Below are 25,566 nucleotides of genomic sequence, written 5' to 3'. Positions count from 1 at the left end.
AACTGCAGAAAATCAGACTGTGTCAGTAACTGGTTCAGTGTGTTTACACTTAATAATCTGATAACTGCAGTAAATCAGACTGTGTCAGTAACTGGTTCAGTGTGTTTACACTTAATAATCTGATAACTGCAGTAAATCAGATTGTGTCAGTAACTGGTTCAGTGTGTTTACACTTAATAATCTGATAACTGCAGTAAATCAGATTGTGTCAGTAACTGGTTCAGCGTGTTTACACTTAATAATCTGATAACTGCAGAAAATCAGACTGTGTCAGTAACTGGTTCAGCGTGTTTACACTTAATAATCTGATAACTGCAGAAAATCAGATTGGGTCAGTAACTGGTTCAGTGTGTTTATACTTAATAATCTGATAACTACAGTAAATCAGACTGTGTCAGTAACTGGTTCAGTGTGTTTACACTTAATAATCTGATAACTGCAGTAAATCAGACTGTGTCAGTAACTGGTTCAGTGTGTTTACACTTAATAATCTGATAACTACAGTAAATCAGACTGTGTCAGTAACTGGTTCAGTGTGTTTATACTTAATAATCTGATAACTACAGTAAATCAGACTGTGTCAGTAACTGGTTCAGTGTGTTTACACTTAATAATCTGATAACTGCAGTAAATCAGACTGTGTCAGTAACTGGTTCAGTGTGTTTACACTTAATAATCTGATAACTGCAGAAAATCAGACTGTGTCAGTAACTGGTTCAGTGTGTTTGCACTTAATAATCTGATAACTGCAGTAAATCAGATTGTGTCAGTAACTGGTTCAGTGTGTTTGCACTTAATAATCTGATAACTACAGTAAATCAGACTGTGTCAGTAACTGGTTCAGTGTGTTTATACTTAATAATCTGATAACTGCAGTAAATCAGATTGTGTCAGTAACTGGTTCAGTGTGTTAAAACTCAAACATCATGAGTGGCTTTTTTAAAAAACATTGAGTCACTTTAGGGGAAAATATGAACATATATCATCTAGAATCCTTAATTACACTGAGCACGTATTCGGTTTCAGTGCTGCGTCTCACAGGTGCCGTGTTAAACGCTGCTCGCTGTCTCCGGGGCGGCGCTCTGTTTTCCCACAGGCTCAGACTGAGAGAAATGAAAGAAATCAGAGTAAGAGTTCTCATGTACTGATAAACCCCTTCACTGAGCTCAAATCCAGCCTTATCAGATTTCTAGGCCTTAATCCGATCTAAGACATCAGAGTGTGCTGTTTACACGGCCACCTAACAATCAGATAACTACAGAAATCTGATTATGATCGGATTATTAAGTGCATGTAAACACACTCAGTGTCTGTGTCTTTAAGAGCTGGAGCCATGAGTAGCTTTTCTCATGACAGTCAACCCTTTATAAGCGCTGTTAGCAGCTCTTCTGGGTTCCCACAGCAGGTTCTAAGAGAGAAGACAGCCCATCATCATAAAGTAAAGCGTTCACAGAGGAGAAGAAGGCTGATTAAAGCATTGTCGTACTTCCCTCTCATGACTCTGACAGAATTAGAAAGGCCCTTAAACTGGCGACAGGTTCTGGGTTTCTGGGTCACAGTGGAACGGAGGAGAATGAGTTTTGGGATTTTGAGTGCTGGTCTGGCGCCGGCTGCTAATCTGTAGTGCTTCTGTGAGAAAACACAATCACAGCTTTTTAGGAATTTGACGTTGTTAGTAAAGACAGAAAAGCCTTAAAGTTTACCCTTAAAAAGGTGTATTTAAGTATATCTTTTAAAAGTATACTTAATATAAGAAGTACATTCTGTTAGCATTAATACTTTATATATATATATATATATACACTTCAAAAGACTGTGATTCAAGGGTTCTCCAGTAAAGAAAATAGTTCTATATAGAAACATGAACATTTCAAGAGTCCTTTGCGTGATTAAAGGGTTCTTTGTGACATGAAATGGTTCATCAGATTGATGGACAATGTGCATTAATGTGCTATAGACAGTTCTGTATAGAACCTTTTTGAAAAGGGTTCAATACAGCACCCAAAAGGGTTCTTCTGTTCATGCAAGCTTGACACTGTAACAATGGAAGAACCCTTTTGGGTGTAGTATAGAACCATTTTCAAAAAGGTTCTACATTGAACCAACCTCAGCAGATTCTCCATCAACCTGAAGAACCCTTTCATAATGCAAATGCAAAAAACAATTTAATGATGCAAAGGGTTCTTTGCTATGCAGAACCCAAACAGGTTCTATATGGAACCATATACTACACATACTCCATCGATCAGAAGGACAATTTCACCATGCACAGAACCCTTTCAGCATGCACGTGGTTCTTTTAGTGTTCACGGTTCTGTGGAGAATCACTGTTTGTACTAAGCAACCACTGATTTTTAAAAGTGTAGTGTTCTATCTAGAACCAGATACACTCAAAGAACTCCTTGCACGCTCAAAAGGTTCTTGGTGAAATGTTTCTTCGGATCGATGGAGAATGTGTTGTACATGGTTCTATATAGCACCTAAAAGGGTTCTGCTATCTGTTACAATGTCAAGCTCGAACCCTTGTTCGTGCAGTATAGACCAACTTTCACAAAAAATTTCTAAGTAGAACCATATACAACACATTCTCCATCAGCCTGAAGAACCATTTCACCCAAGACCCTTTTAGGCGTGCACATACCTGCTCGTTCTTCTATACAGGATCACAAGTCTTTGTTAAAGAACCCTCGGAGAACCATCTGTTTAAAGAGTGTATGTCAGCCTTTGGTGCTAATGAAGTGGACCCGGCTGATTGGTGTTTGGGGTTAGTGGGTGGGGGTTTGGGGTTGCTGGGAGGGATGTGGGTGGGGGGTTGTTGGGTGGGGGGGCTGTGTAAATTCGATTTTTCACCAAACTGCTCATTTAAACGCATTTTACCACGGCTCCTCAAACAAAGTGTTGGCGAGCTTCTAACCGTAAAGGTCCTTGCTAGAACCGTTCGATGATGGTTTTAGGTTCTATGGTTTGACCTCAGTACCAAAGCTGTGAACTTAAGCGAGAAGCCCTCCGTCCTCCTGAGCCTTCAGCCGGCTGGGGGGATCTCAGATAACCACAGAGACTCGGTCTGTACTCCTTCCTGTTTATCGATCAGAATAGCTGGGTTTATATATATTGAGAACAAAGGGGAGGAATACATAAAATGGCATGAGCATCACGTGATCATGTGATAAGACAATAGAGAGAGAGGATTGGATGAAATAGAGTTATAGGTGGACAAGGGCCCCAAGGACGTTTATGACGTCCAGGTACACGGAGCCTAAACAACAGATAGTGTTAGAACATTGCTGATCGGATAACGATGTCACTATGAGTTACAACCAACCATGTGAGCGCACCAGCATAAGCCGATGTCTCTGTGTGACGCAAGCCCCAAGGCCTTATGCGTACCTCAGGCCTGAAGCCCACAGGTCGTGATATAGTCATGAACCCAGGACCGTGCATTGATCAGGAGTATGCACTGACACTAGGATCTAACAGTCCTGCAAGGCGTTCCTTTATGAGCCATGCAGATTAGCTCGTTTATTAATGGATTTGATTGATTTTTTTTCTCCAAAGCCGAAACAAAGCTCTCATAAACCGAGTTGATGCTGCAGATAAGTAAGTCGGGAAAATGAGTGAAGGCCTCAGCGTTGCTCTGCGTGTCGGGGTTCGCTCCGGGGAGGACGCGTCTTCATTTTGGAAAAGGGATTTGCATGAGAAAGATGACTTATCCCTCGTCTTAGTTTTCCCAAACTGCCCGGGGTTATGAGGCATTCTCATTTACAGCAGACAGTAGTTAATCTCCCAGCTCGACGACTTAATTATGTTTACCCGGCTCTGCTGAGCTGGTAATGAATAACGGAGTCGGGATATGAGACAAAGTGCTGGTGTTGGTTGACTGCTGCTTTTTCAGCGGAAGAAAGCTACCAGCTTTTATTGGCTTCGCTAATTCGCCACCTATCATTAAAGACACAGCTCAGCCACATGTGATAACGATGACTGACAGCTAATAAGCTAAGCACTAATAAGCATGATGTCACTCAATAATGCCAGGAGCTGGCTTTTCATTTTCATTCACTTTTTGCAATATGAGCATTTAATCATTCATCACAGTTACTTAATTCTTCATAGTTCGTAGCAGATACTGAAGAACTCATAGTAGAAACTGAATAATTCATAGCAGATACTGAAGAATTAGTTATAGATCCTGAATAATATGTAGTACAGTCGTCCCATTTCCAGAAAAGTTGGACCACTGTGCAGAATGTAAATAAAAATAGAATGCAATGATATGCAAATTATTTAAACCCTATATTTAATTTAAAATGATCATTTAAAACATAATGTGCCAAATGTTCTCAGTGGTGACCGGTCTGGACTGCAGGCACCCGGACTGTTTTAATACGGAGCAGTGCTGCTGTAATACAGTCAGAATGTGGTTTGACGTCGTCTTGCTGAAATAATCAAGGCCTTTCCTGAAAAAGACGTCGTCTGGACGGCAGCAGATGTTGATAAAACATGTTTATATCATTCAGCTTTAATGGAGCCTTCACAGATGAGCAGGTCACCCAGGCCATGAGCACTAATGCCCCCCTAAACCATCATGAATACTGGCTTTAGAACTGAGCACTGATAACAAGCTGAGTGGTCTTCAGCCCGGAGGACACAGCGTCCATGATTTCCTAAAGAATTTCAAATGTTGATTCGTCGGACCGCCGGACCCTTTTCCACTTCCCCTCAGTCCATTTTAAATGAGCTCAGGCCCAGAGAAGGTGGCAGCGTTTCTGGATCCTGTTTATATTTGGGTTCTTCTTTGTGTTTTAGAGTTTAACAGCGTTTGTGGATGCAGTGATGAACTGTGTTCACAGTCAGTGGTTTTCAGAAGTGTTTCTGAGCCCATGCAGTGATTTCCACTACAGAATCATGTCTGTTTTTAATGCTGTGCTGCCTGAGGGCCCAAAGATCACGGCCAGCAGATACTGGTGTTCAGCCTCGTCCCTTAGTGTGGAGTGGTGACCCCTCCTCCTCTTTACTTCTAAAAGACTCCGCCTCTCTGAGATGCTCTTTTTATATCATATCACTGACCTGTGGCCAGTCAACCACCAGGTGTTTTTTTAGCATTACACAACTTTACCAGCCTTTTCTTCCTCAGTCCCACCTTTTTGGAATGTGTTGTTGGCATCAAATATTTTCAAATATTTTCAAAAAACATTAACATTTCTCAGTTTCAACATTTGATATGTTGTCTTTGTACACTCTTCAATTAAATATAGAGTTTTAATTATTATTTTTTTTTATTTACATTTTCCACAGCGTCCCAACTTTTTTGGAAATGGAGTTGTAGATACTGAATAATTTATAATAGTATAATAAAATATATAATACTGAATATTTCATAGTAGATACTGAATAGTATGTAGTAGATACTGAAATATTTGTAGTAGGAACTGAAACATTCATAGTAGATACTGAATAATTCATAGTAGAAACTCAATGATTCATAGTAGATACTGAATAATTCATAGTAGATACTGGATAATTCATGAGATACTTATCTATTTACAGCAGTTACTGAATAATTTGTAGTAGTTTTTATTTATTATTTAGATTTATTATTTATTTATTATTTAGATTTATATATTGATTATCATGACAAGCAAAACAGCTTTTTCCATTCAGCTTGTTTTTGTAGTTAGTTTTAGAGATTGCTGAACCTTCTGCCTTTACATATCAAAGCAAAGGCTCACTAACACAGCTGATTCACCATTATGATGCTATTGTTGCTTAGCAACAGAGAGATGTGCAGCCAAAAGCAGCTCTACAAAAACAAACACAGTGAACCCCCAAGAAAAACGGCCGTGCAGTGCACCTCACGTTTCTCAGCCTTCAGAGAAGATGCAGCATGACACCCCCTCGGCCTGCAGTGTGAGGGTTAATGTGAGGGCCGAGTGTGTGTGAGTTGTGTAAGTCCTCAGTGTGGTCCTGCCAGCCGATAAACTCTGATAAGCTTGTGTTGTTTTTGCTTTCTTGCTGTCCCGGCGCTCACCCTGACCCACCTCCCTGACGTGGACGCTGCTTTACTCAGCTGACCGCGTGGACTCTGCTCTATAGGCCTGCATATGCACTTCTGACGCTACGTGTCCTGTAGCCAATGACCTCAGTTGCACCACTGACCCTAAGTTCCCTTTCCTGCATATCATTTCACCTAGAACGAAAAAGTTCCGTTCCCAGTTGAGTACCACACCAGTGGAACATCTCAACTTTAATGCTAACTTCTGCTAGCACTCCTTGGGAATTTCAGTAGTATGTTAGCGCTAAGCTAACAACAAATTCCCATGAGCATTTTTGGCTGTTCTAGATTAAACACAGATGTTTAAAGCTTGCAACATAAAGACATGAACAGACATTTCAACTTGTATGCATCAGTTTTACAGAGGCCTGGTGGACCTGGTCCTGGTGGAGCTGCCGCCACTGTTTTCCATTCACAACAACCACCTAAAACTGCTTAGACTTGTATACAGAGTCAGTGACATATCTAGAACTTCCAGAAGGACTAGAGTAATGTTATTGGTTCCAATCACTGTAAATCAAAGCGTGACTGGTTGATTTGCTGTCCAGTGTGTTGCACTGGTGCAAGTGGATCAGACACAGCAGTGCTGCTGGAGCTTTTAAACGTCTCAGTGTCGCTGCTGGACTGAGAACCAAAAACATCCAGCCAACAGCGTCCTGTGGTCAGCGTCCTGTGGGCAGTGTCCTGTGGGCAGCGTCCTGTTGGCAGCATCCTGTGACCACTGATGAAGGACTAGAGGATGACCAGCACAAACTGTGCAGCAGCAGATGACCTGTCGCCTCTGACTTCACATCTACAAGGTGGACCGACAAGGTAGGAGTCTAATAGAGTGGACAGTGAGTGGACACAGTGTTTAAACACTCCAGCAGCACTGCTGTCTCTGATCCACTCAGACCAGCGCAACACACTGTCAGTGGAGCTGATAAAATGGACAGAGAGTGGACATACAAGCTTTTAGTGTTCTGGCTGATGTGTTCATATATTAGATTAGGTAGGCTGGGACGAATAGTCCAGGCGTCCGGTCTGCACCGTCAGCAACAGCTGCGAAACCGCTGAAAAAGATGGATGCTGACCTCATACAAAAAAACACCTTGGTCAGCGTCTTATATCCTATATGTAGGAATCTGATGTGTAGACTAAGGCTTTAAAAGAGGCTCGGTGAGTTAGATCTCCAGCTCCAGGTGGATACAGCAGAGTTGCTGTTTAAATCCACTGAGATCTTGATATCTCTGCCCTTCCACTGACCGCTACCTTAAATGGGCACTCTGACGCAAAGCGACAAATGGTCACAATCACTGCATCAGTCGTAAACATGTACCAGCATGCTACAGCGGCACGGCAGCAGTCTCTAGACTTCGATTATTTTGGTTTAGCTCTTAAAATCCCAGGCTTATGACATACTAAGGCTTATTACTCAGTAACAGCAGGGACTTCAATGTGAATGGTTTGACCTATTCTCAGGCTATAGGAGTGTGTAATAAAGCTTTTGGCTGTAAGGAGTTAAAGACTACAGACCGCCGCTTATGATGATGTAACCAGCTGATTCAAGGACAGCTTCTTTCTTCAGGCCTTGAACAGCCGCTGAACAGCCGATAGCTACGCAGCGAACTGGTCATGTAGTGGCCTGCACTCACCTGAGCTCACCTGAGCTCATGTGATTCATAGGAACAACCCAAATCTCACCCTCACCTTTATGCAGTATGAGCCCCATATAAAGCATAAATCACTCTACACTTATTGTACTCACTGCACCCCCTATACAGACGGTCACTCACTGTCAAACACACACACACGCGCACACACACACACACACACACACACACACGCGCACACACACACACACACACATATATATATATATACACACACACACACACACACACACACACACATATATATATATATACACACACACACACACACACACACACACACGCGCACACACACACACACACATATATATATATATATATACACACACACACACACACACACACACACACACACGCGCACACACACACACACACACACACACACACACACACACACACGCGCACACACACACACACACATATATATATATATATATACACACACACACACACACACACACACACACACATATATATATATATATATATATATATATATATATATATACACTGTCACGATTGGCCCCTCCCAGTCCTGTCCATGTGCTCATGTTTTGGTTTTGTAACTCCGCCCCTGATTGTTTTCACCTGTCCCTCATTGTTCTGTGTATTTAAGCCCTGTGTTTGCCCTTTGTTTTCGCTGGTCGTTGTGTTCTCGTCTTGTTGGTGTTGTTTACCGTAACCAGCTGTTTATCATGTCTTACCCTCAATCTGTTCGTGTTGGCTCTTTGACCCTGGACCGTTATGACCCTGATTCTGGATTTGCCCTCAATAAAAGTCGCTTACCTCCGCACATGCGTCCGCTACCTCGCTCCTCGTTACACACACACACACACACACACACACACACACACACACACACACACACACACACACACACATATATATATATATATATATATATATATATATAGTGTATATATAAACTGCTCAAGGAGAGGCTTGGAAATGGGTAAACAAACACACCAAACATCCAGAAAATCACTAGTTATTATTTATATGATTTTATATATATATAACTCTACATATAGTAATAAGGCCCAATAGGCCATGCATTCATGTTATTTTATCATGGGAAAGCGTGTTGTTAGGCACGATGCACAGCTTCTGCACCCCAACATAACATAGCTAAAAAAATAAGTCATTAAAATTAGTCGTTTGGGATTCAGCCACATCCATCCTCAACAAATAGTGCACTTGGTTGTAGAAGCTAGAATTTCAAAAACTCCATAGCTAGAACGCTATTTATGGAACATGTAAGGCCTTTGGGAGTTTGATGTGACTTCTGACTGAAACATAGGCTGCGTTCACATTACCAGGTTGAAGTGGCTCAGATCTGATTTTCTGCCCTAAAGCGACTCAGATCTGATGTTTTCAGGGCTGTGGACACAAATCTGATCTTTTCCCTAATGTGACTCAGATCTGATGTTTTCAAGTCTGCTCACTGCCCCCTAGTGTGTGTGTTCACTAGTGTGTGTGTGGTGTTTCACTTCACGGATGGGTTAAATGCGGAGGTGGAATTTCCCCATTTTTGGGAATTAAAAAGTATCACTTAACAAATACTACAGACTAATGAGAGAAAAAAAACAATCACTCAGCCTAATATCAATATCACATCAATATCAAATGATTTAGGTGAAAATGTTGCTGACATTGTGCGAGTTTGCCTGGCGTTGAGCAGCTGGCATTGTTTGTGACGTTACTTCTATCAGAGGTGTAAAATTCAGGTCCAGAGAGTAAAAATCCTTCCCAGGATTTTCTTCCAACTGCCTGGCTTCTCCGGTTAGATCAAACCACCAGCAGAGCTGTCCAGGCAGTTGGAACAAAATCCTGGGAAGGATTTTTACTCTCTGGACCTGAATTTCACGCCTCTGCTATAATTGTTTCCTAAACTAATTTACAAAGGAAGACAAAAGAAAGAAATAACGAAAAAGAATGTAATAAATCGGACTGTGAGTGGAAAGTAAGTGATTAAAAGTCACATTTTGTCTTACACTCTGCCTAAAAACCAGTGGGCCGCCTGGAAAACACGAAGCAAAAAGCCAGTGGGCCCCAAGCTTTGCTGCTAGTGGGCAAGCAGTGACCTGCGATCCTCTGTGCAGTGAGGCTGAGGGCTGTAATGCTGAGCAGTGAGGTCACTGCATTGCCTGACACAACAGTTCATGTCTAGTTTTAGGCCAGAATGCAAATTAAGGGCAACTGCATTACTGATAGTTTTGGCCACAATAAGCCAAACGTTTTGGCTGATGTGTCGTAGCTCACTCAGAAATCTGATATATGGGCATTAATACACGTTAATACACATTAATACACAGTTAAAGAGTCAGGCATATATGTCAATATATTGTACATATGTGTTGTGTGCGTACATGTAAGTATATGCACATAATATAGGGATCATGCATATATGTCTGATCTATGGCTGGAAACATCCCAGCACAGCTTTAATTGTTACCTGTTTGCTGATTATTTAAATATGTGAGGAAACAATGTTTTTTATTGATTTTGTGTTTTAATGCTTCTATTGCACAGCTTACACTGTGCATTGAAGAAACAAAGAAGATGCATAAAAACTTTATATTATATAACATGAAGCATATATGAATAATATATGCCTCTTTTGTTTTATGAATAAAGTTTTCTATCATATCGTTGCTGTGGGAGCAAAACCCCGTATCTCCAAAACGGTGACTTTACAGGAGAACGAAAAAACTTACTTTACTTTTAATGGAAGTCAATGGAACCAGAACTTTTTCCAAGTCATTTTGGCCCGTTTCTTTTGGTCCGTTCATCTTGAGAATTGCACACAATGTAAAGGCCAACAGGCTTTTTCAAACTATGTCAAAAACTGAAAAATGGCAAAAATGGAGATATGAGGATTTGTTCTGACAGCAGCGATATATTGTTAAATATAGGTATTACACACACAGCATATGTTTGCATAGGTTAATATAGGCCCACATGTAGGCCCATATGTGACATAAAATACCTTGGATATAGGAAAAAGTCCATGTATGATAATATACGTATACATATATGTATGGATATATTGCCATATATCAGATTTTCCTATAGAAAAACACACTGAGTATGTGCTTAGGACTGATCAATACTGTTACGTGCAGCCCAGTGCAGACAAAGCGGCAAAAAAACGTAACGTTAAAGTGACCTCGGATTACAGGTCAGGCCTCTGATAACACTCAACGTTGCCAGCTTGTCACTGGGCCAGACGTGGATGTGTGGACGAATCAGTTTGAAATGATTCTTTTCAATAAATCAGCTGAACTGACTCCCATCTGAATCAAACCACACCATGTTTACGTCTGTGCTGAAGGCTGGAGGAAATCTGAACTGTAATATTTCACAGTTTGAACTCAGAAGCATCCTCTAATGATTTGTGCGTATACTTACTTTCTGTAAGCTGTGGGCGGTCGTTGCTCTAAGCAGCTGCCTAGGACCCCCATGATCCAAGGGCCCCTGTGAAAATACATATTATATATACTCTACCAGTTGAGGATAAATAGCCCAAAATATATCAATGTGATCGGTTATTAATCTCAGTGTTACTGAGCTCTGCTAAAGCCTGAGTAGACTGATAAATCAATGTGATCGGTTATTAATCTCAGTGTTACTGAGGTCTGCTAAAGCCTGAGTAGACTGATAAATCAATGTGATCAGTTATTAATCTCAGTGTTACTGAGGTCTGCTAAAGCCTGAGTAGACTGATAAATCAATGTGATCAGTTATTAATCTCAGTGTTACTGAGCTCTGCTAAAGCCTGAGTAGACTGATAAATCAATGTGATCGGTTATTAATCTCAGTGTTACTGAGCTCTGCTAAAGCCTGAGTAGACTGATAAATCAATGTGATCAGTTATTAATCTCAGTGTTACTGAGCTCTGCTAAAGTCTGAGTAGACTGATAAATCAATGTGATCAGTTATTAATCTCAGTGTTACTGAGCTCTGCTAAAGTCTGAGTAGACTGATAAATCAATGTGATCAGTTATTAATCTCAGTGTTACTGAGCTCTGCTAAAGCCTGATTAGACTGATAAATCAATGTGATCAGTTATTAATCTCAGCGTTACTGAGCTCTGCTAAAGCCTGAGTAGACTGATAAATCAATGTGATCAGTTATTAATTTCAGTGTTACTGAGCTCTGCTAAAGTCTGAGTAGACTGATAAATCAATGTGATCAGTTATTAATCTCAGCGTTACTGAGCTCTGCTAAAGCCTGAGTAGACTGATAAATCAATGTGATCGGTTATTAATCTCAGCGTTACTGAGCTCTGCTAAAGCCTGAGTAGACTGATAAATCAATGTGATCAGTTATTAATCTCAGTGTTACTGAGCTCTGCTAAAGTCTGAGTAGACTGATAAATCAATGTGATCGGTTATTAATCTCAGTGTTACTGAGCTCTGCTAAAGCCTGAGTAGACTGATAAATCAATGTGATCGGTTATTAATCTCAGTGTTACTGAGCTCTGCTAAAGTCTGAGTAGACTGATAAATCAATGTGATCGGTTATTAATCTCAGCGTTACTGAGCTCTGCTAAAGTCTGAGTAGACTGATAAATCAATGTGATCAGTTATTAATCTCAGTGTTACTGAGCTCTGCTAAAGTCTGAGTAGACTGATAAATCAATGTGATCGGTTATAATCTCAGTGTTACTGAACTCTGCTAAAGCCTGAGTAGACTGATAAATCAATGTGATCAGTTATTAATCTCAGCGTTACTGAGCTCTACTAAAGCCTGAGTAGACTGATAAATCAATGTGATCAGTTATTAATCTCAGCGTTACTGAGCTCTGCTAAAGCCTGAGTAGACTGATAAATCAATGTGATCGGTTATTAATCTCAGCGTTACTGAGCTCTGCTAAAGCCTGAGTAGACTGATAAATCAATGTGATCGGTTATTAATCTCAGTGTTACTGAGCTCTGCTAAAGTCTGAGTAGACTGATAAATCAATGTGATCGGTTATTAATCTCAGTGTTACTGAGCTCTGCTAAAGTCTGAGTAGACTGATAAATCAATGTGATCAGTTATTAATCTCAGTGTTACTGAGCTCTGCTAAAGCCTGAGTAGACTGATAAATCAATGTGATCAGTTATTAATCTCAGTGTTACTGAGCTCTGCTAAAGCCTGAGTAGACTGATAAATCAATGTGATCAGTTATTAATCTCAGCGTTACTGAGCTCTGCTAAAGCCTGAGTAGACTGATAAATCAATGTGATCAGTTATTAATCTCAGTGTTACTGAGCTCTGCTAAAGTCTGAGTAGACTGATAAATCAATGTGATCAGTTATTAATCTCAGTGTTACTGAGCTCTGCTAAAGTCTGAGTAGACTGATAAATCAATGTGATCAGTTATTAATCTCAGCGTTACTGAGCTCTGCTAAAGCCTGAGTAGACTGATAAATCAATGTGATCAGTTATTAATCTCAGTGTTACTGAGCTCTGCTAAAGTCTGAGTAGACTGATAAATCAATGTGATCAGTTATTAATCTCAGAGTTACTGAACTCTGCTAAAGTCTGAGTAGACTGATAAATCAATGTGATCGGTTATTAATCTCAGCGTTACTGAGCTCTGCTAAAGCCTGAGTAGACTGATAAATCAATGTGATCGGTTATTAATCTCAGCGTTACTGAGCTCTGCTAAAGTCTGAGTAGACTGATAAATCAATGTGATCGGTTATTAATCTCAGCGTTACTGAGCTCTGCTAAAGCCTGAGTAGACTGATAAATCAATGTGATCGGTTATTAATCTCAGCGTTACTGAGCTCTGCTAAAGTCTGAGTAGACTGATAAATCAATGTGATCGGTTATTAATCTCAGCGTTACTGAGCTCTGCTAAAGCCTGAGTAGACTGATAAATCAATGTGATCGGTTATTAATCTCAGCGTTACTGAGCTCTGCTAAAGCCTGAGTAGACTGATAAATCAATGTGATCAGTTATTAATCTCAGTGTTACTGAGCTCTGCTAAAGCCTGAGTAGACTGATAAATCAATGTGATCAGTTATTAATCTCAGTGTTACTGAGCTCTGCTAAAGCCTGAGTAGACTGATAAATCAATGTGATCAGTTATTAATCTCAGCGTTACTGAGCTCTGCTAAAGCCTGAGTAGACTGATAAATCAATGTGATCAGTTATTAATCTCAGTGTTACTGAGCTCTGCTAAAGCCTGAGTAGACTGATAAATCAATGTGATGATCAGTTATTAATCTCAGCGTTACTGAGCTCTGCTAAAGCCTGAGTAGACTGATAAATCAATGTGATCAGTTATTAATCTCAGTGTTACTGAGCTCTGCTAAAGCCTGAGTAGACTGATAAATCAATGTGATGATCAGTTATTAATCTCAGTGTTACTGAGCTCTGCTAAAGTCTGAGTAGACTGATAAATCAATGTGATCAGTTATTAATCTCAGCGTTACTGAGCTCTGCTAAAGCCTGAGTAGACTGATAAATCAATGTGATCAGTTATTAATCTCAGTGTTACTGAGCTCTGCTAAAGCCTGAGTAGACTGATAAATCAATGTGATCAGTTATTAATCTCAGTGTTACTGAGCTCTGCTAAAGCCTGAGTAGACTGATAAATCAATGCGATCAGTTATTAATCTCAGTGTTACTGAGCTCTGCTAAAGCCTGAGTAGACTGATAAATCAATGTGATCAGTTATTAATCTCAGTGTTACTGAGCTCTGCTAAAGTCTGAGTAGACTGATAAATCAATGTGATCAGTTATTAATCTCAGCGTTACTGAGCTCTGCTAAAGCCTGAGTAGACTGATAAATCAATGTGATCGGTTATTAATCTCAGCGTTACTGAGCTCTGCTAAAGCCTGAGTAGACTGATAAATCAATGTGATCGGTTATTAATCTCAGTGTTACTGAGCTCTGCTAAAGCCTGAGTAGACTGATAAATCAATGTGATCGGTTATTAATCTCAGCGTTACTGAGCTCTGCTAAAGTCTGAGTAGACTGATAAATCAATGTGATCAGTTATTAATCTCAGTGTTACTCAGCTCTGCTAAAGCCTGAGTAGACTGATAAATCAATGTGATCGGTTATTAATCTCAGTGTTACTCAGCTCTGCTAAAGCCTGAGTAGACTGATAAATCAATGTGATCGGTTATTAATCTCAGTGTTACTGAGCTCTGCTAAAGCCTGAGTAGACTGATAAATCAATGTGATCGGTTATTAATCTCAGCATTACTGAGCTCTGCTAAAGCCTGAGTAGACTGATAAATCAATGTGATCGGTTATTAATCTCAGCGTTACTGAGCTCTGCTAAAGCCTGAGTAGACTGACTTTGTGTATTGTAATGGGATACATTACTATGTATTCAGGATAGCGTAGTTTTCAGTTTTTATCAATACATTCCTAAATAAGATGGTTCTTCAAGTGTTCATTAATAAAGCCAGTGGTTCTATTTAGAACGAGCTATAGCGTCATTTCATGCTTAAATGCTTCTTTGCATGGTGACATCCAGATTGAAGGAGAATGTGCTGTATATGATTCTATATAGTTTTTTTAATGGCTCTTTACAGCACCGAAAGCGTGACATCAGAACAGTACAAGAACCCCATTTGGTGCTATACAGAACCATTTTCAAACAGGGTTCTACATAGAATAATCCACAATACATTCTCCATCGATCTGAAGCAGCAGTTTACCCCTCAAAGAACCATTTAAACATGGAAATGGTTCAGCTCATGGTTCTAAATAGAACCATTCCCTTTACTAAAGGCCCTTTGAAGAACCACCTGTTTTGGACACCAGATTCCCTCCTCGAATCCCATTGTACGCAGATGAAACGAGGGGAAAGCTCGCTTGACTAGTCACTGAGTGAACCGAAAGTTATTATAAAGAAGGAAATAAGAACAAAGAGGCCTACGTCTGTGAATCAGTGACTCGCTGAATCGGTTCATTATAACGGAATGTAACGTTCCAAAGAATCGGTTCGACAAATTGAGTCGGCTCTGCCATCATCATCAGTCCATATTCACTATTATGACCCCGCCCACTTTCGCTCCAAGCCCCTCCCCCCTGCCGCGTCACATTGGGTGGTGTGTGGAGACGTCATATCGCCCGCCGCTCTGTGATTGGTCGGTTCGCCTCACCAGACACCGCGGCGCTTCGTTTTTCTTTGCACGGCGTCTGAGGCGCTGAGAAACGGTTCGGCTGCCCGACCGTCGTGCAGAGGAAAGAGGTTTTAACTTACTTTTGCTTTCTATTTGTGTGAATTGAGGTCTCACTCAGACAGAACAACACAGAATGTGACCAGCAGCAGCGAGCAAAGTTCAGCTGAAAGTGTGTTTTTTCGAGAAATTTCAAAGAAGAACAGAAGCGGCCGAGACGACTTCAGAGAAATCAAGGTAGTGTTTATTATTTCACCCATTAAAGCTTCATATACCGAGTTAAAGATCACGTTTTGGTCGGTAAACCTGCACTTTTTGTGACTTCCAGCCCATGTTTGTGCCGTTAAAGCTGCAATTTTCTGACTAATATGTCATATTTTGGTCAGTAAAGCTGCAGTTTTCTGACTTACAGCTCATATTTGGGCCAGTGAAGGGCAATTCCACCATTCTTTTCAAAATTTCAGCATAACTGAGTGGGGTGAACAGTCATTGAGTGGTTTGGTGTGAAATGGTTGATTGTAGAGGCTCAGATGACTACAACACAAATATAGCCCTTTTATTTACTATTCAAAACCACCAGTGGCCCTGCACCAGTTATCTGGATGTGTTTGGCGGTACAGTTAGATTAGTTGACTAATACGGTAGGAAAGTTTTCTTTGGGGACTATTTTGCCTCACAGCACCCTGCATGTGTCCCTCCACCATAACTGGGTTTAGAAATATGTTTAGGCCACAACACAAAGCTCCAAAAATCAAAGTCTCCAAAAGCGGCAGAAGTTATTCAAACCATTTCATGTGAGGAGCTTTTAGAGGGGGACGTCTGGTTCCCATCACCACCACTGTGAGCGGCTCTGACTCGGTCAGTTTATCTAGAACAGGGCGTTCCACACCAAACACCTCCGAATGACTTCCTTGACTTTTTAACCATTTTAATATGTAGAAATTCTGAAAAGTTGGTGGAGTTCTCCTTTACAGCTCATGTTTTGGTCAGTAAAGCTGCACTTTGACTTGCCCACATTACAGCTGGCTTACAGCTCATATTTTGGTCGGTAACGTAAATGTACAGTTTTATTTACTGACCGTCCATATTTGGTCAGTTAAAGTAGTTTCCTGCCTTATGACTCATATCGTGGGTATTAAATCTGCACTTTTCTGGCTGGTATCCCTTGGTTTGGTCATTGAAACTGCACTTTGCTGACTTGTGCATCATATCTTCGTGTGTCCAGTGCCCCATGCCGCAGCTGGAGGACCGTTGCTGGAGCTGCTCTTGTTCCCCCGGCATGAAGTCGAAAGGTTTCCCGCCGGCCTCCAGAGCCCGGGAGGCGATGTCCGCCGTGGCCGGGGCTGTGAGCCAGGCTGTCTGCTCTCTCCGCCGGCTCCACTCCGCCGGCCTGGTTCGCCGTGGAGTGGTGCTGTTCGCCGTCGGCGTTTTCCTCGCTCTGGTGCTTTACTTACTGCAGATAAAGAGAAACGTGGTGCTGTTTCCCGAAGAGGTGCTGGACACCCTGCTGTCATCCTCCTGGTGGATCCCGCTGAGCTGTGGCACCGCTGCTGGTGAGTTTTAAGGGGAACCGAGATGTAAACAGAGCGATTCTGAGTGGGTTTGGTGTAAAACGGTTCAGACGTCTTTACAGTGGGGGTGATGGGAACCAGGCGTCGCCATGACTACAACACAGATATAGACACTTTATTCACCATCCAGAACCACCAGAGAACCTACATGAGTCTTCTGAGCTTATATGGAATGTTGATGATGGAAAACGGTGGAAAATCTGGAATAATCAGTTTTCTTTGGTGACTATATTTTGCCTCACAACACACCGCACAGCGTATCCTTCCACCACAAATGTCATTTAAAGCCAGAATCCTCTCTAAACTCTCATAAAACAGCGTCTCAGTCATCAGGCGGTGAATTCAGAACCATGTAATGAAAATGTAGGAACTTTCTTTGAGGGAGCTTTGAGAGGGAGACGTCTGGTTCCTATCACCACCACTGTGAGCAGTTCTAACTTGTTAAGTATCTTACGAACGGAGCGTTTCACACCAAACCGCTCTGGAGGACTTTGTTTATTACTTAGCCCTTTAATTATGCTGAAAGTTTGAAAAATGGGTGCTGTTCCACTTTAAGTCCTCAGAGAATTTTTTTGCTCAATTTAAACGTAAACCTGGCCACAATGAGCCTGAATACTATCGATATTCAATTATGTATTTACAGATGTCAGCGGTCTTAAACTTTTTTTTTTTAACAGAAAACTATTTTCACGTTAAATAGCGATGATGAAGAGAATCTTCGCGTTCCATCTTAAATATGCCGCCGTCACTGTCTAGCGCCTGTACAGACGCGCGGGTGTACACATGGAAATGCGGCAGCATTTAAGGTGGAACGGGGAATCCGAATGAGAAGCTAGTTTCAGACCGTGAAATGTTTATTTCATCAGTGTTTAAGGCAGAAAGGCGCCTGAATTGGGTTTATCAGCCAGATTAGCCGGATTTGTGGCCGTATTTCTCAGGAAACGAGCCGAAGTTGGGCGAGTTGGCGGCTCCGGAGTGGATAACGGGATGTGGAACATGTTTCGGGAGACAAAGAGGGCGTTTGTGTTGTGGTTGATGTCAGACGAAGCGTAAATGAGGTGATTTATATCGTTTTCTCCTCGCTGTATTCGGGCTGCGCCGCGTTATGTAAGTACACGAAGTTGTGACTTTAGGGTTGAGTTTGTTTTTGGACTCGTATCGGCGGCTGCTCTGCTCGCGTTGCCTGGCAACAGCCGGAGGGGTTCGTCCCGAGTGTGCCGCGTTCCCATTGGCTGTTCAGCAACGGGTGAGCTGCCAGGGCGCCACGCTATTGGCTGGCGCTGCGAACATGCCACTCATCTAAGCGAGAAAAAAAAAAATAATAGAACGTGCGCGTCGCTAGGCCACGCCCACCGCATGCCAGTCCACCCGGCCCGGGGCGGGTGGGGGACTTTACAGGCGTTCAGGCTTCCAGTTTAAAGGGGAACTCCACCGAATTTTTCAGAATTTCTGCATAATTAAATGCTTGAAATGTAAACAAATGTGGTCTCAGTATTAGTGATTACTGTCACTGATAATCTAGGTAGTGAAACCGAGAAGAGATAAAACATATAAAAGCATATAATCCACATTTCTCCTCTTTTTTTTCCCCCTCCTATAATCAATTTATAGACATTTGTGTCTGTTTATATACCAAAAACAGTCATAATTGTTTTTACCATGACCATTTTTTCCTTTAAACAGATTTTTTTTTTTTTGTTTTGGGCTGTCCCTTTATGACTGGCATATGTAAATGAGCTCTGTTCCGATTGGCTACCTCACTCAAAAAGCAGGCCAGGCGGAAACACTTCTTATAACTTCAGAAATAAAAAAAAAAACAACTGTGAATACGAAGCGCACTGTTTGCGTAAACAAACCGCTGTTGAACGTTGTTTACATGCTACATCACACTCTCTTATGTCAAAACATCAAGTAAAATTGCCCAAGGTTTAAAAGATTAGTGTACAAATAGCTTCTGAGGCCGCTGTGACGTGACGCACCCAAACTGCACTGAGTAGGCCGTATATCATATTTACATCGACGCTTACGGCATTTGGCTGGCGCTCTTATCCAGAGCCACTTACAGTTTGATCATTTTTACACAGGTAAGTGAAGGTGGTGTTAGGAGTCTTGCCCAAGGACTCTTATTGGTGTAGTGTAGGGGGCTTGAACCCCAGTCTACAGCGTAGGAGGCCGAGGTGTTAACCACCACACTATCCAACCGTATTTATTCATGTAGATAAAGAGCCGCTTTCTAACATGTCTGGTTTCTGTTTCCCCAGCTGTGGTCGGCCTGTTATATCCATGCTTGGACAGTCACCTTGGTGAGCCGCACAAGTTCAAGAGGGAGTGGGCCAGCGTGATGCGCTGCATCGCCGTGTTTGTGGGCATCAACCACGCCAGTGCTGTATCCTCACCAACACCACTGAAACACTCGTAGAGCCCCCAGAGAACCAAATAAGCGGTAGTCAACAGTCTGGGTGGCCAGTGTGATGATATTTTATTGTTATCGTGATCAATTATGTCACGATGCGCTTTTCTAAGCATATCATGGATATATTTAGTACTTAAGGGTACTATAAGGAACACCGCCTATGCACAGGGAGCATAATTAGTCCTGTTTAATTGAACTTGGTGCAGCGCAGCTTGTGCTACATTGAATAAAATCAATATATTATTGTTCTTATTACAGTGTTTTTAATTTTGCCTCTACAGTTTCTATTTCGTCTGTTCCGACTTGTTGAATAGTGTCTAAAAACCTGTTAAAATATCATCATATATATTTTTTGCCGTATCGTCTGGGCCTCCATCGATTTATCATTAAAGGGTCAATATCCTACTATTTTCTCGTTTTTTTTATACGGTGCGCTTAACCTGTTTGTGTGGTTTTCAGTCATAATTTGTGTTTACGTGACGTCTCTCAATCACTCAGAACGAAACTTGCTGTACCTTTAAGACTGACGTATGTAAATGAGCTCTGCTCTGATTGGCAGCTCTGTATTGTGCCCCATTCTTAAAGCAGTCCTTAATAGGTTCGCTGTGAACTGACAGGGCTGAACAGTTGTAGGCTGAGTTGGTGGATAAACTGAACTGAGTTGGTTTTTGTGACATCAGAGATGATTGTTCATGATATTCTTCCGTGGTATGAGCCCTTTAAATTAATGTTGTGTTGCTTGATATAAACTTGTTTTGACCTTTGCTTTCCTGAAACGCTCCCAATTTCCTTTAACTCGAGCCGTCTCTCAGAAACTGGACTTTGCCAATAACATGCAGCTTTCTCTGACGCTGGCCGCTCTGTCCCTGGGCCTGTGGTGGACGTTTGACCGGTCGAGGAGCGGCTTCGGCCTGGGACTGACCACCGCTCTCCTGGCCACGCTCATCGCCCAGCTGTTGGTCTACAACGGCATCTATCAGTGAGTAATGACTGTTGGTGTCACTATCATGGTGATGGGTCCATCATTAGGCGTTCATAGCAGAAACAACATGAATTTGAAGGGGAATTCCACCAATATTTCAAAATTCCTCCATAATTGAGTGTGTAAGATGTGATTCAGAGAGACTATCCATGTTGATGATGGGAATATAGTGCGTTTTCCATTCTCTATGAGCAGGTTTGTTTGTGTTTTGACGTCATGAAGTGATAAAGATATGCGACATACACAACAGTACCTTTTAGACAAATTCATATCAGAATAAAATATGCTTTTATTATCGCCTGTGATAACTGGGTTAGACTGTCTCTTCAGTTAAGCTCCTCTAGCGGTCTCCTCCTCAGCTCACTCCCTCCTTCAGCTCGCTCTCTGACTTCTCCTTTTCAGGTACACGTCTCCGGAGGTTCGCTCCGTTCGCTCTTGGCTGCCCTGCATCTTCTTCTCCGGAGGAGTGACGGTGGGCAACATTGGACGGCAGCTGGCGATGGTCAGTTTCTTTCTCCTCCACACTGTTATTACCTCAGCAAACGTCAGCGTTTAATGCTGGTGATGAAATATTACAGAGGTGGTGGTGAATAACGAGGAGACGGAGCTGAGCGTGTACTAAAGCATTTGGGAAACGGAGACTGAAACCGCGGTGCGGCGACGCTCTGATAAACAGGAGGGGGCGCTCTCACCGCATTCACCACTTGCAGTTTTATCATACTTTAGTTTGACACAACAAACGGCTCCTAAACATCACATCACGTCATGTTTCCAAGTCCTCGTGCATCTGTGCCTCTTTCGCCACCTCTGTTTCTGTCAGCTCTCCTCTGACGTACAGCGAGTTCTTCTCGAGTTTGCTCGGTTCTTCTCGCTCGTCCACCGTGGCTCTTTTGCTTTAGGGGTATCCATCCACGCCCACACTTGCGCTCCAGTGGCGTAAAGTCCGGCAGACAGCTTAATTACGGCCCGGTGTTTGGGTGTTTGGAGGCACGCTGCTTTTGAGGCCCCATAAAGCCCCTCAGTGACTCAGTGAAAGGCCCAAAAGCTGATTACCTTCTTTGTTTTTCATGCTAATGGCCTGATGGAGCGAGCCAATCAAACGCTTCATTTACCCGCCTGTGTTATTGTTGTTGGGCAGTTGGCACAGACTTTATTCAGAGATTAAGGGCATGTCAGGTTTTCTCTCTGACCATGTCCGGTTTCCGAAGAGGGAATTTTAGTGAGTTTAGAAAATCAGGTTCACTCCGCAGGTCAAGGCGTTTTATCTTCGTACGTGACACAGATGTGCGGCCGTTTGTCGGTGTGAACAGGTAAACGCACTGAATCTGGGATTTTACCGTAGAGGTGGATTATTTTAGAGGACTAAGAATCCGAGTTCTATATAAAGCCATTAACGGACGAGCCGCCTGTCTTTCTATGGAGCAGCAGACAGACCTTCTCTCCTGCGAGGGGCCGTCATCAGGTTTCACTGAAGCCCCCCGCTGTCCCAATTACTCCATATAGCTTCTGCTCACTTTCCTGTGGCTGGACGGTGAAAGACATCGTTGATTTTCTTAACCATCTCTTCTTCTTCCTCCTCAGGGTTCAGCCGAGAAGCCTCACAGCGACTAGAGAGTCCGAGGAACGGCAGCTCGGACGTCTCGCCTGTTTCGGACCCTCAGAATCGAGCGCTCGGAGAGGAACGAGGCGCTTCCGTCGAACTTTCACGCTCACGTTCGCTCCTCGAGAAAGAGGACGGACCGAGTGGACAATGTGCCAAGTGGACAGCGCCTCCAAATCGGACAAAAAAAAGAAAAAGAAAAACCAACTATCCTGGCCTTCATCACCACCTTCACCACCTTCACCATCCTCCTCACTCGTCCCTGCACTGTCAGTGCTGGTGTTGCTCGTTACGCTGTGGGACACTATGTAGCACAGACTGAACCGAATTCAGGAGTGACTTAGCCTCAATGTTTGAGTGAGTGCTGGTGGTTCGGGGTAGGGATGCACCAATATGGGAATTCTGGGATTTTGTTTTTTTTAGGAAATATGCCTATTTCCGATGCTCATGCTGACACGCACATTTAGAGAACAGCTGGATTAGTATTAGTGAGAAATGTAGCACTGATTAGCAGAGGGTCACAAATGCAGTACGTTTAAAGAGCCCATATCAGGGAAAACCCACATTTTTCTTGGTTACAGTACATTTCCAGTCCAGTCCTTTTACGGAAAATAAGCTGGAAAAACAGCCTGTTTTGAATGCATGTTTTTGCGATGTCACAAGAGTTTTACATCTATACGCCTGTCCGCCCTAAAGCTTGGCCCCGCCCATTCATGTTCAAGTTATAAGGAGTGTTTTTCAGCCTGCTTCTCGAGTACAGGGCAATCAGAACAGGCCTCATTTGCATATCCGTCTTGAAGGAAGTGACAGAAACAGCCTGTTTAATTTAAATATTCTACACTTGTAACTTGGGTTTATGTAAACAGAACCTGTTACTGTGCCTTTAAGACTGATGTATGCAAATGAGGACCATCTGATTGGCTTTGCCCCTATTTGAAACACTCCTAATTTTAGTGTGAGTGGGCGGGGCTTAACTGCTGTATCTTAAGTGGATGTATGTATGAATGTGTTGATTTTTTGTGACATCACAAAAACGATTTCAGAAGGAGCGGCTTAGTTTTTTTTTTTATGTGTTTAGAAAATTTAAGTGTTTACATACGACATCAAAGAGTTATATTACATACGACATCAGAATTTTATATATATATATAACAGATTTTCAGTGATATGGGCTCTTTAATGGATAAAGAGAGGCTGTGTAAAAAGAGTCACAGCAGTTTCTGAGTCATGGCCCCGCCTCATGTGTGGCCCCGCCAGGGGAAAACGGAAGGATGGAGACCCTTTGAAAGAAAACTGACGTTCTCCTCTTTCCGATATCAGCCAAATGTACAGTGTATTTACCGAAGTGATTCCGATATCATGGTGCATCCCTAACGTACAGGCCTGAGCGCTTTAGACCGGACGAGGTGGTGTGTTTATTTGTTTATTTGTTTATTTGTTTTAAATGAAAGGGAAAGACGTTTCGAGGCTGCGTGGAAATGCCCGCCATCCAAAGAGGAGAGAGAGCGGCACCATACAGAGTATTCGCTTTTGCCGACGAGGCAGGGAGGCGCATGTACGCCGAGTGTTGATGCATCGATGTTAAAGCTGGTTTGAAGTATATTATGTATAAGGTCAGGTGGTCATAAGCAAAGCAGGCCTAAAGCCAGAAACGCCGTGATGTTCAGCGAGCGCTGCCGATTTCCACCGACAGGAGGCGCCGCAAACATTGGCATCGCAGAGTGGGCGGAGTCAGCGACGGCACAGAGTAGAGCACAGGTGCTGTGGATAGGGCTGCCCACCGCTCACTCACTGCCCCCTAGTGTGTGTGTGTCTATTCACTAGTGTGTATGTGGCGTTTCACTGCACGGATGGGGTTAAATGCGGAGGTCTAATTAAATAAGGAGCGAAGCGATGTGGCGACTACCAATAGGAATTGAGCGTTCAGCCAGAGAGGAGAGCTCCCACTCTAACGTCCTCTGGGTTTCTGGGTTGAGCTCCATTCACCCCCCGTTCGTTGAGGACTTGCTTGCAGGCACCCCGTGGCCGGTTTTTGATATAATGGGGGAAATAAGAAGCGGCCAGACTCCTCGTGAACCGGCTCTGGTTCAGCAGCGTAGCTTTATCTCGCTCCATCGTTGGTTCCTGGGTAATTATTCCTGGTAGAGATGGAGTAGTGGAGGCGCCGTGTAAAGTCGCTGCCGGTGTGGACACAGGGTTACTGTGGCGGTTAAAACACTCGGTACTCAAGGGGGCGCTAGAGGACAAGTCGGAGAGGGGTCTGCTCGGTTGGAGTGGAAAGGCGATGACGTATTGCAGACGTTTATGTAGGCAGGCTGTTTTTGCTTGCTAGGGTTGCGGATATGAGACGGCTTGGACCGGCCTGGCTGTCGTTATAGCGCCCCCTTGCTGTAATAGAATGCAGCTCACGCTTGCATTGCGTTCCGATTCGCATCTGACGTTTTTAAATGCGACCGTGTCCTTGCGTGAAGTCTGGAGTGCGTCAGGCTCGAGTCCTCGTGGTCCGAAGCCCTGCAGACTTCAGCTCACTGCCTCATTAAGCACACCTGATTCAGCTCACCAGCTAATTAGGCCTTAATGAGCTGAGTTCATTGGATGAGGTAAACGCTGATCTCCGCAGCACTTTGGCCCAGAAACCAGATGCCTGCTTAAAACCATTGATGGAAAACTGTCAACAGGCGCGTTTGCATTGAAGGGGAATTCCAATATTTCTAACATTTTCACGTAATCCAGTGTGTGAGGCGTAAATCAGAGAAGTTCAGTGGGTTTGGTGTGAAACGGTCCAGACGTCTTTACAGTGGTGGTGATGGGAACCAGGCGTCGCCATGACTACAACACAGATATAGACACTTTATTTACCATCCAGAACCACCAGAGAACCTACACGAGTCTTCTGAGCTTATATGGAATGTCGATGATGGAAAACAGTGGAAAATCTGGAATAATGAGTTTTCTTTGGGGACTATTTTGCCGCACAGCGCCCTGCATGTCTCCCTCCACCATGAATGGAGTTGAAGTTCTCTAAACTCTCATAAAACAGCGTCTCAGTCATCAGGCAGTGAATTCAGAACCAGTTCATGTAGGAACTTTCTGTAGGAGCTTTTAGAGGGACGTCTGGTTCCCATCACCACCACTGTGAGGAGCTTTTAGAGGGACGCCTGG

At 42.7% G+C, this 25,566-nt stretch overlaps 1 protein-coding gene across 1 annotated transcript; it reads left to right on the top strand.

Annotated features, from left to right (window-relative positions):
* The first annotated feature begins 15,843 nt into the window (after nucleotides 1-15,843).
* Nucleotides 15,844-25,291, top strand: insig1 (insulin induced gene 1). Its single transcript, XM_017685026.2, has 6 exons — nucleotides 15,844-16,075; nucleotides 17,064-17,391; nucleotides 19,671-19,795; nucleotides 20,635-20,801; nucleotides 21,207-21,306; nucleotides 22,386-25,291. The coding sequence occupies exons 2-6, from the start codon at nucleotides 17,070-17,072 to the stop codon at nucleotides 22,413-22,415; spliced, it is 744 nt and encodes a 247-aa protein (XP_017540515.1). The 5' UTR covers nucleotides 15,844-16,075; nucleotides 17,064-17,069; the 3' UTR covers nucleotides 22,416-25,291.
* Nucleotides 25,292-25,566: the final 275 nt, after the last annotated feature.

This window comes from Pygocentrus nattereri, chromosome 2 (assembly GCF_015220715.1).
Source record: "Pygocentrus nattereri isolate fPygNat1 chromosome 2, fPygNat1.pri, whole genome shotgun sequence".
NCBI lineage: Eukaryota > Metazoa > Chordata > Actinopteri > Characiformes > Serrasalmidae > Pygocentrus > Pygocentrus nattereri.
This window is presented reverse-complemented; position numbering and strand designations above follow the sequence as displayed.

What these genes read in the sequence shown, in the direction of transcription:
- insig1 (XM_017685026.2), top strand. Translation starts at nt 17,070, where the DNA reads ATGCCGCAGCTGGAGGACCGTTGCTGGAGCTGCTCTTGTTCCCCCGGC. An exon ending in GAGCTGTGGCACCGCTGCTG is followed by an intron (nt 17,392 to 19,670) that starts GTGAGTTTTAAG and finishes CTGTTTCCCCAG; the next exon opens with CTGTGGTCGGCCTGTTATAT. An exon ending in GCATCAACCACGCCAGTGCT is followed by an intron (nt 19,796 to 20,634) that starts GTATCCTCACCA and finishes GCCGTCTCTCAG; the next exon opens with AAACTGGACTTTGCCAATAA.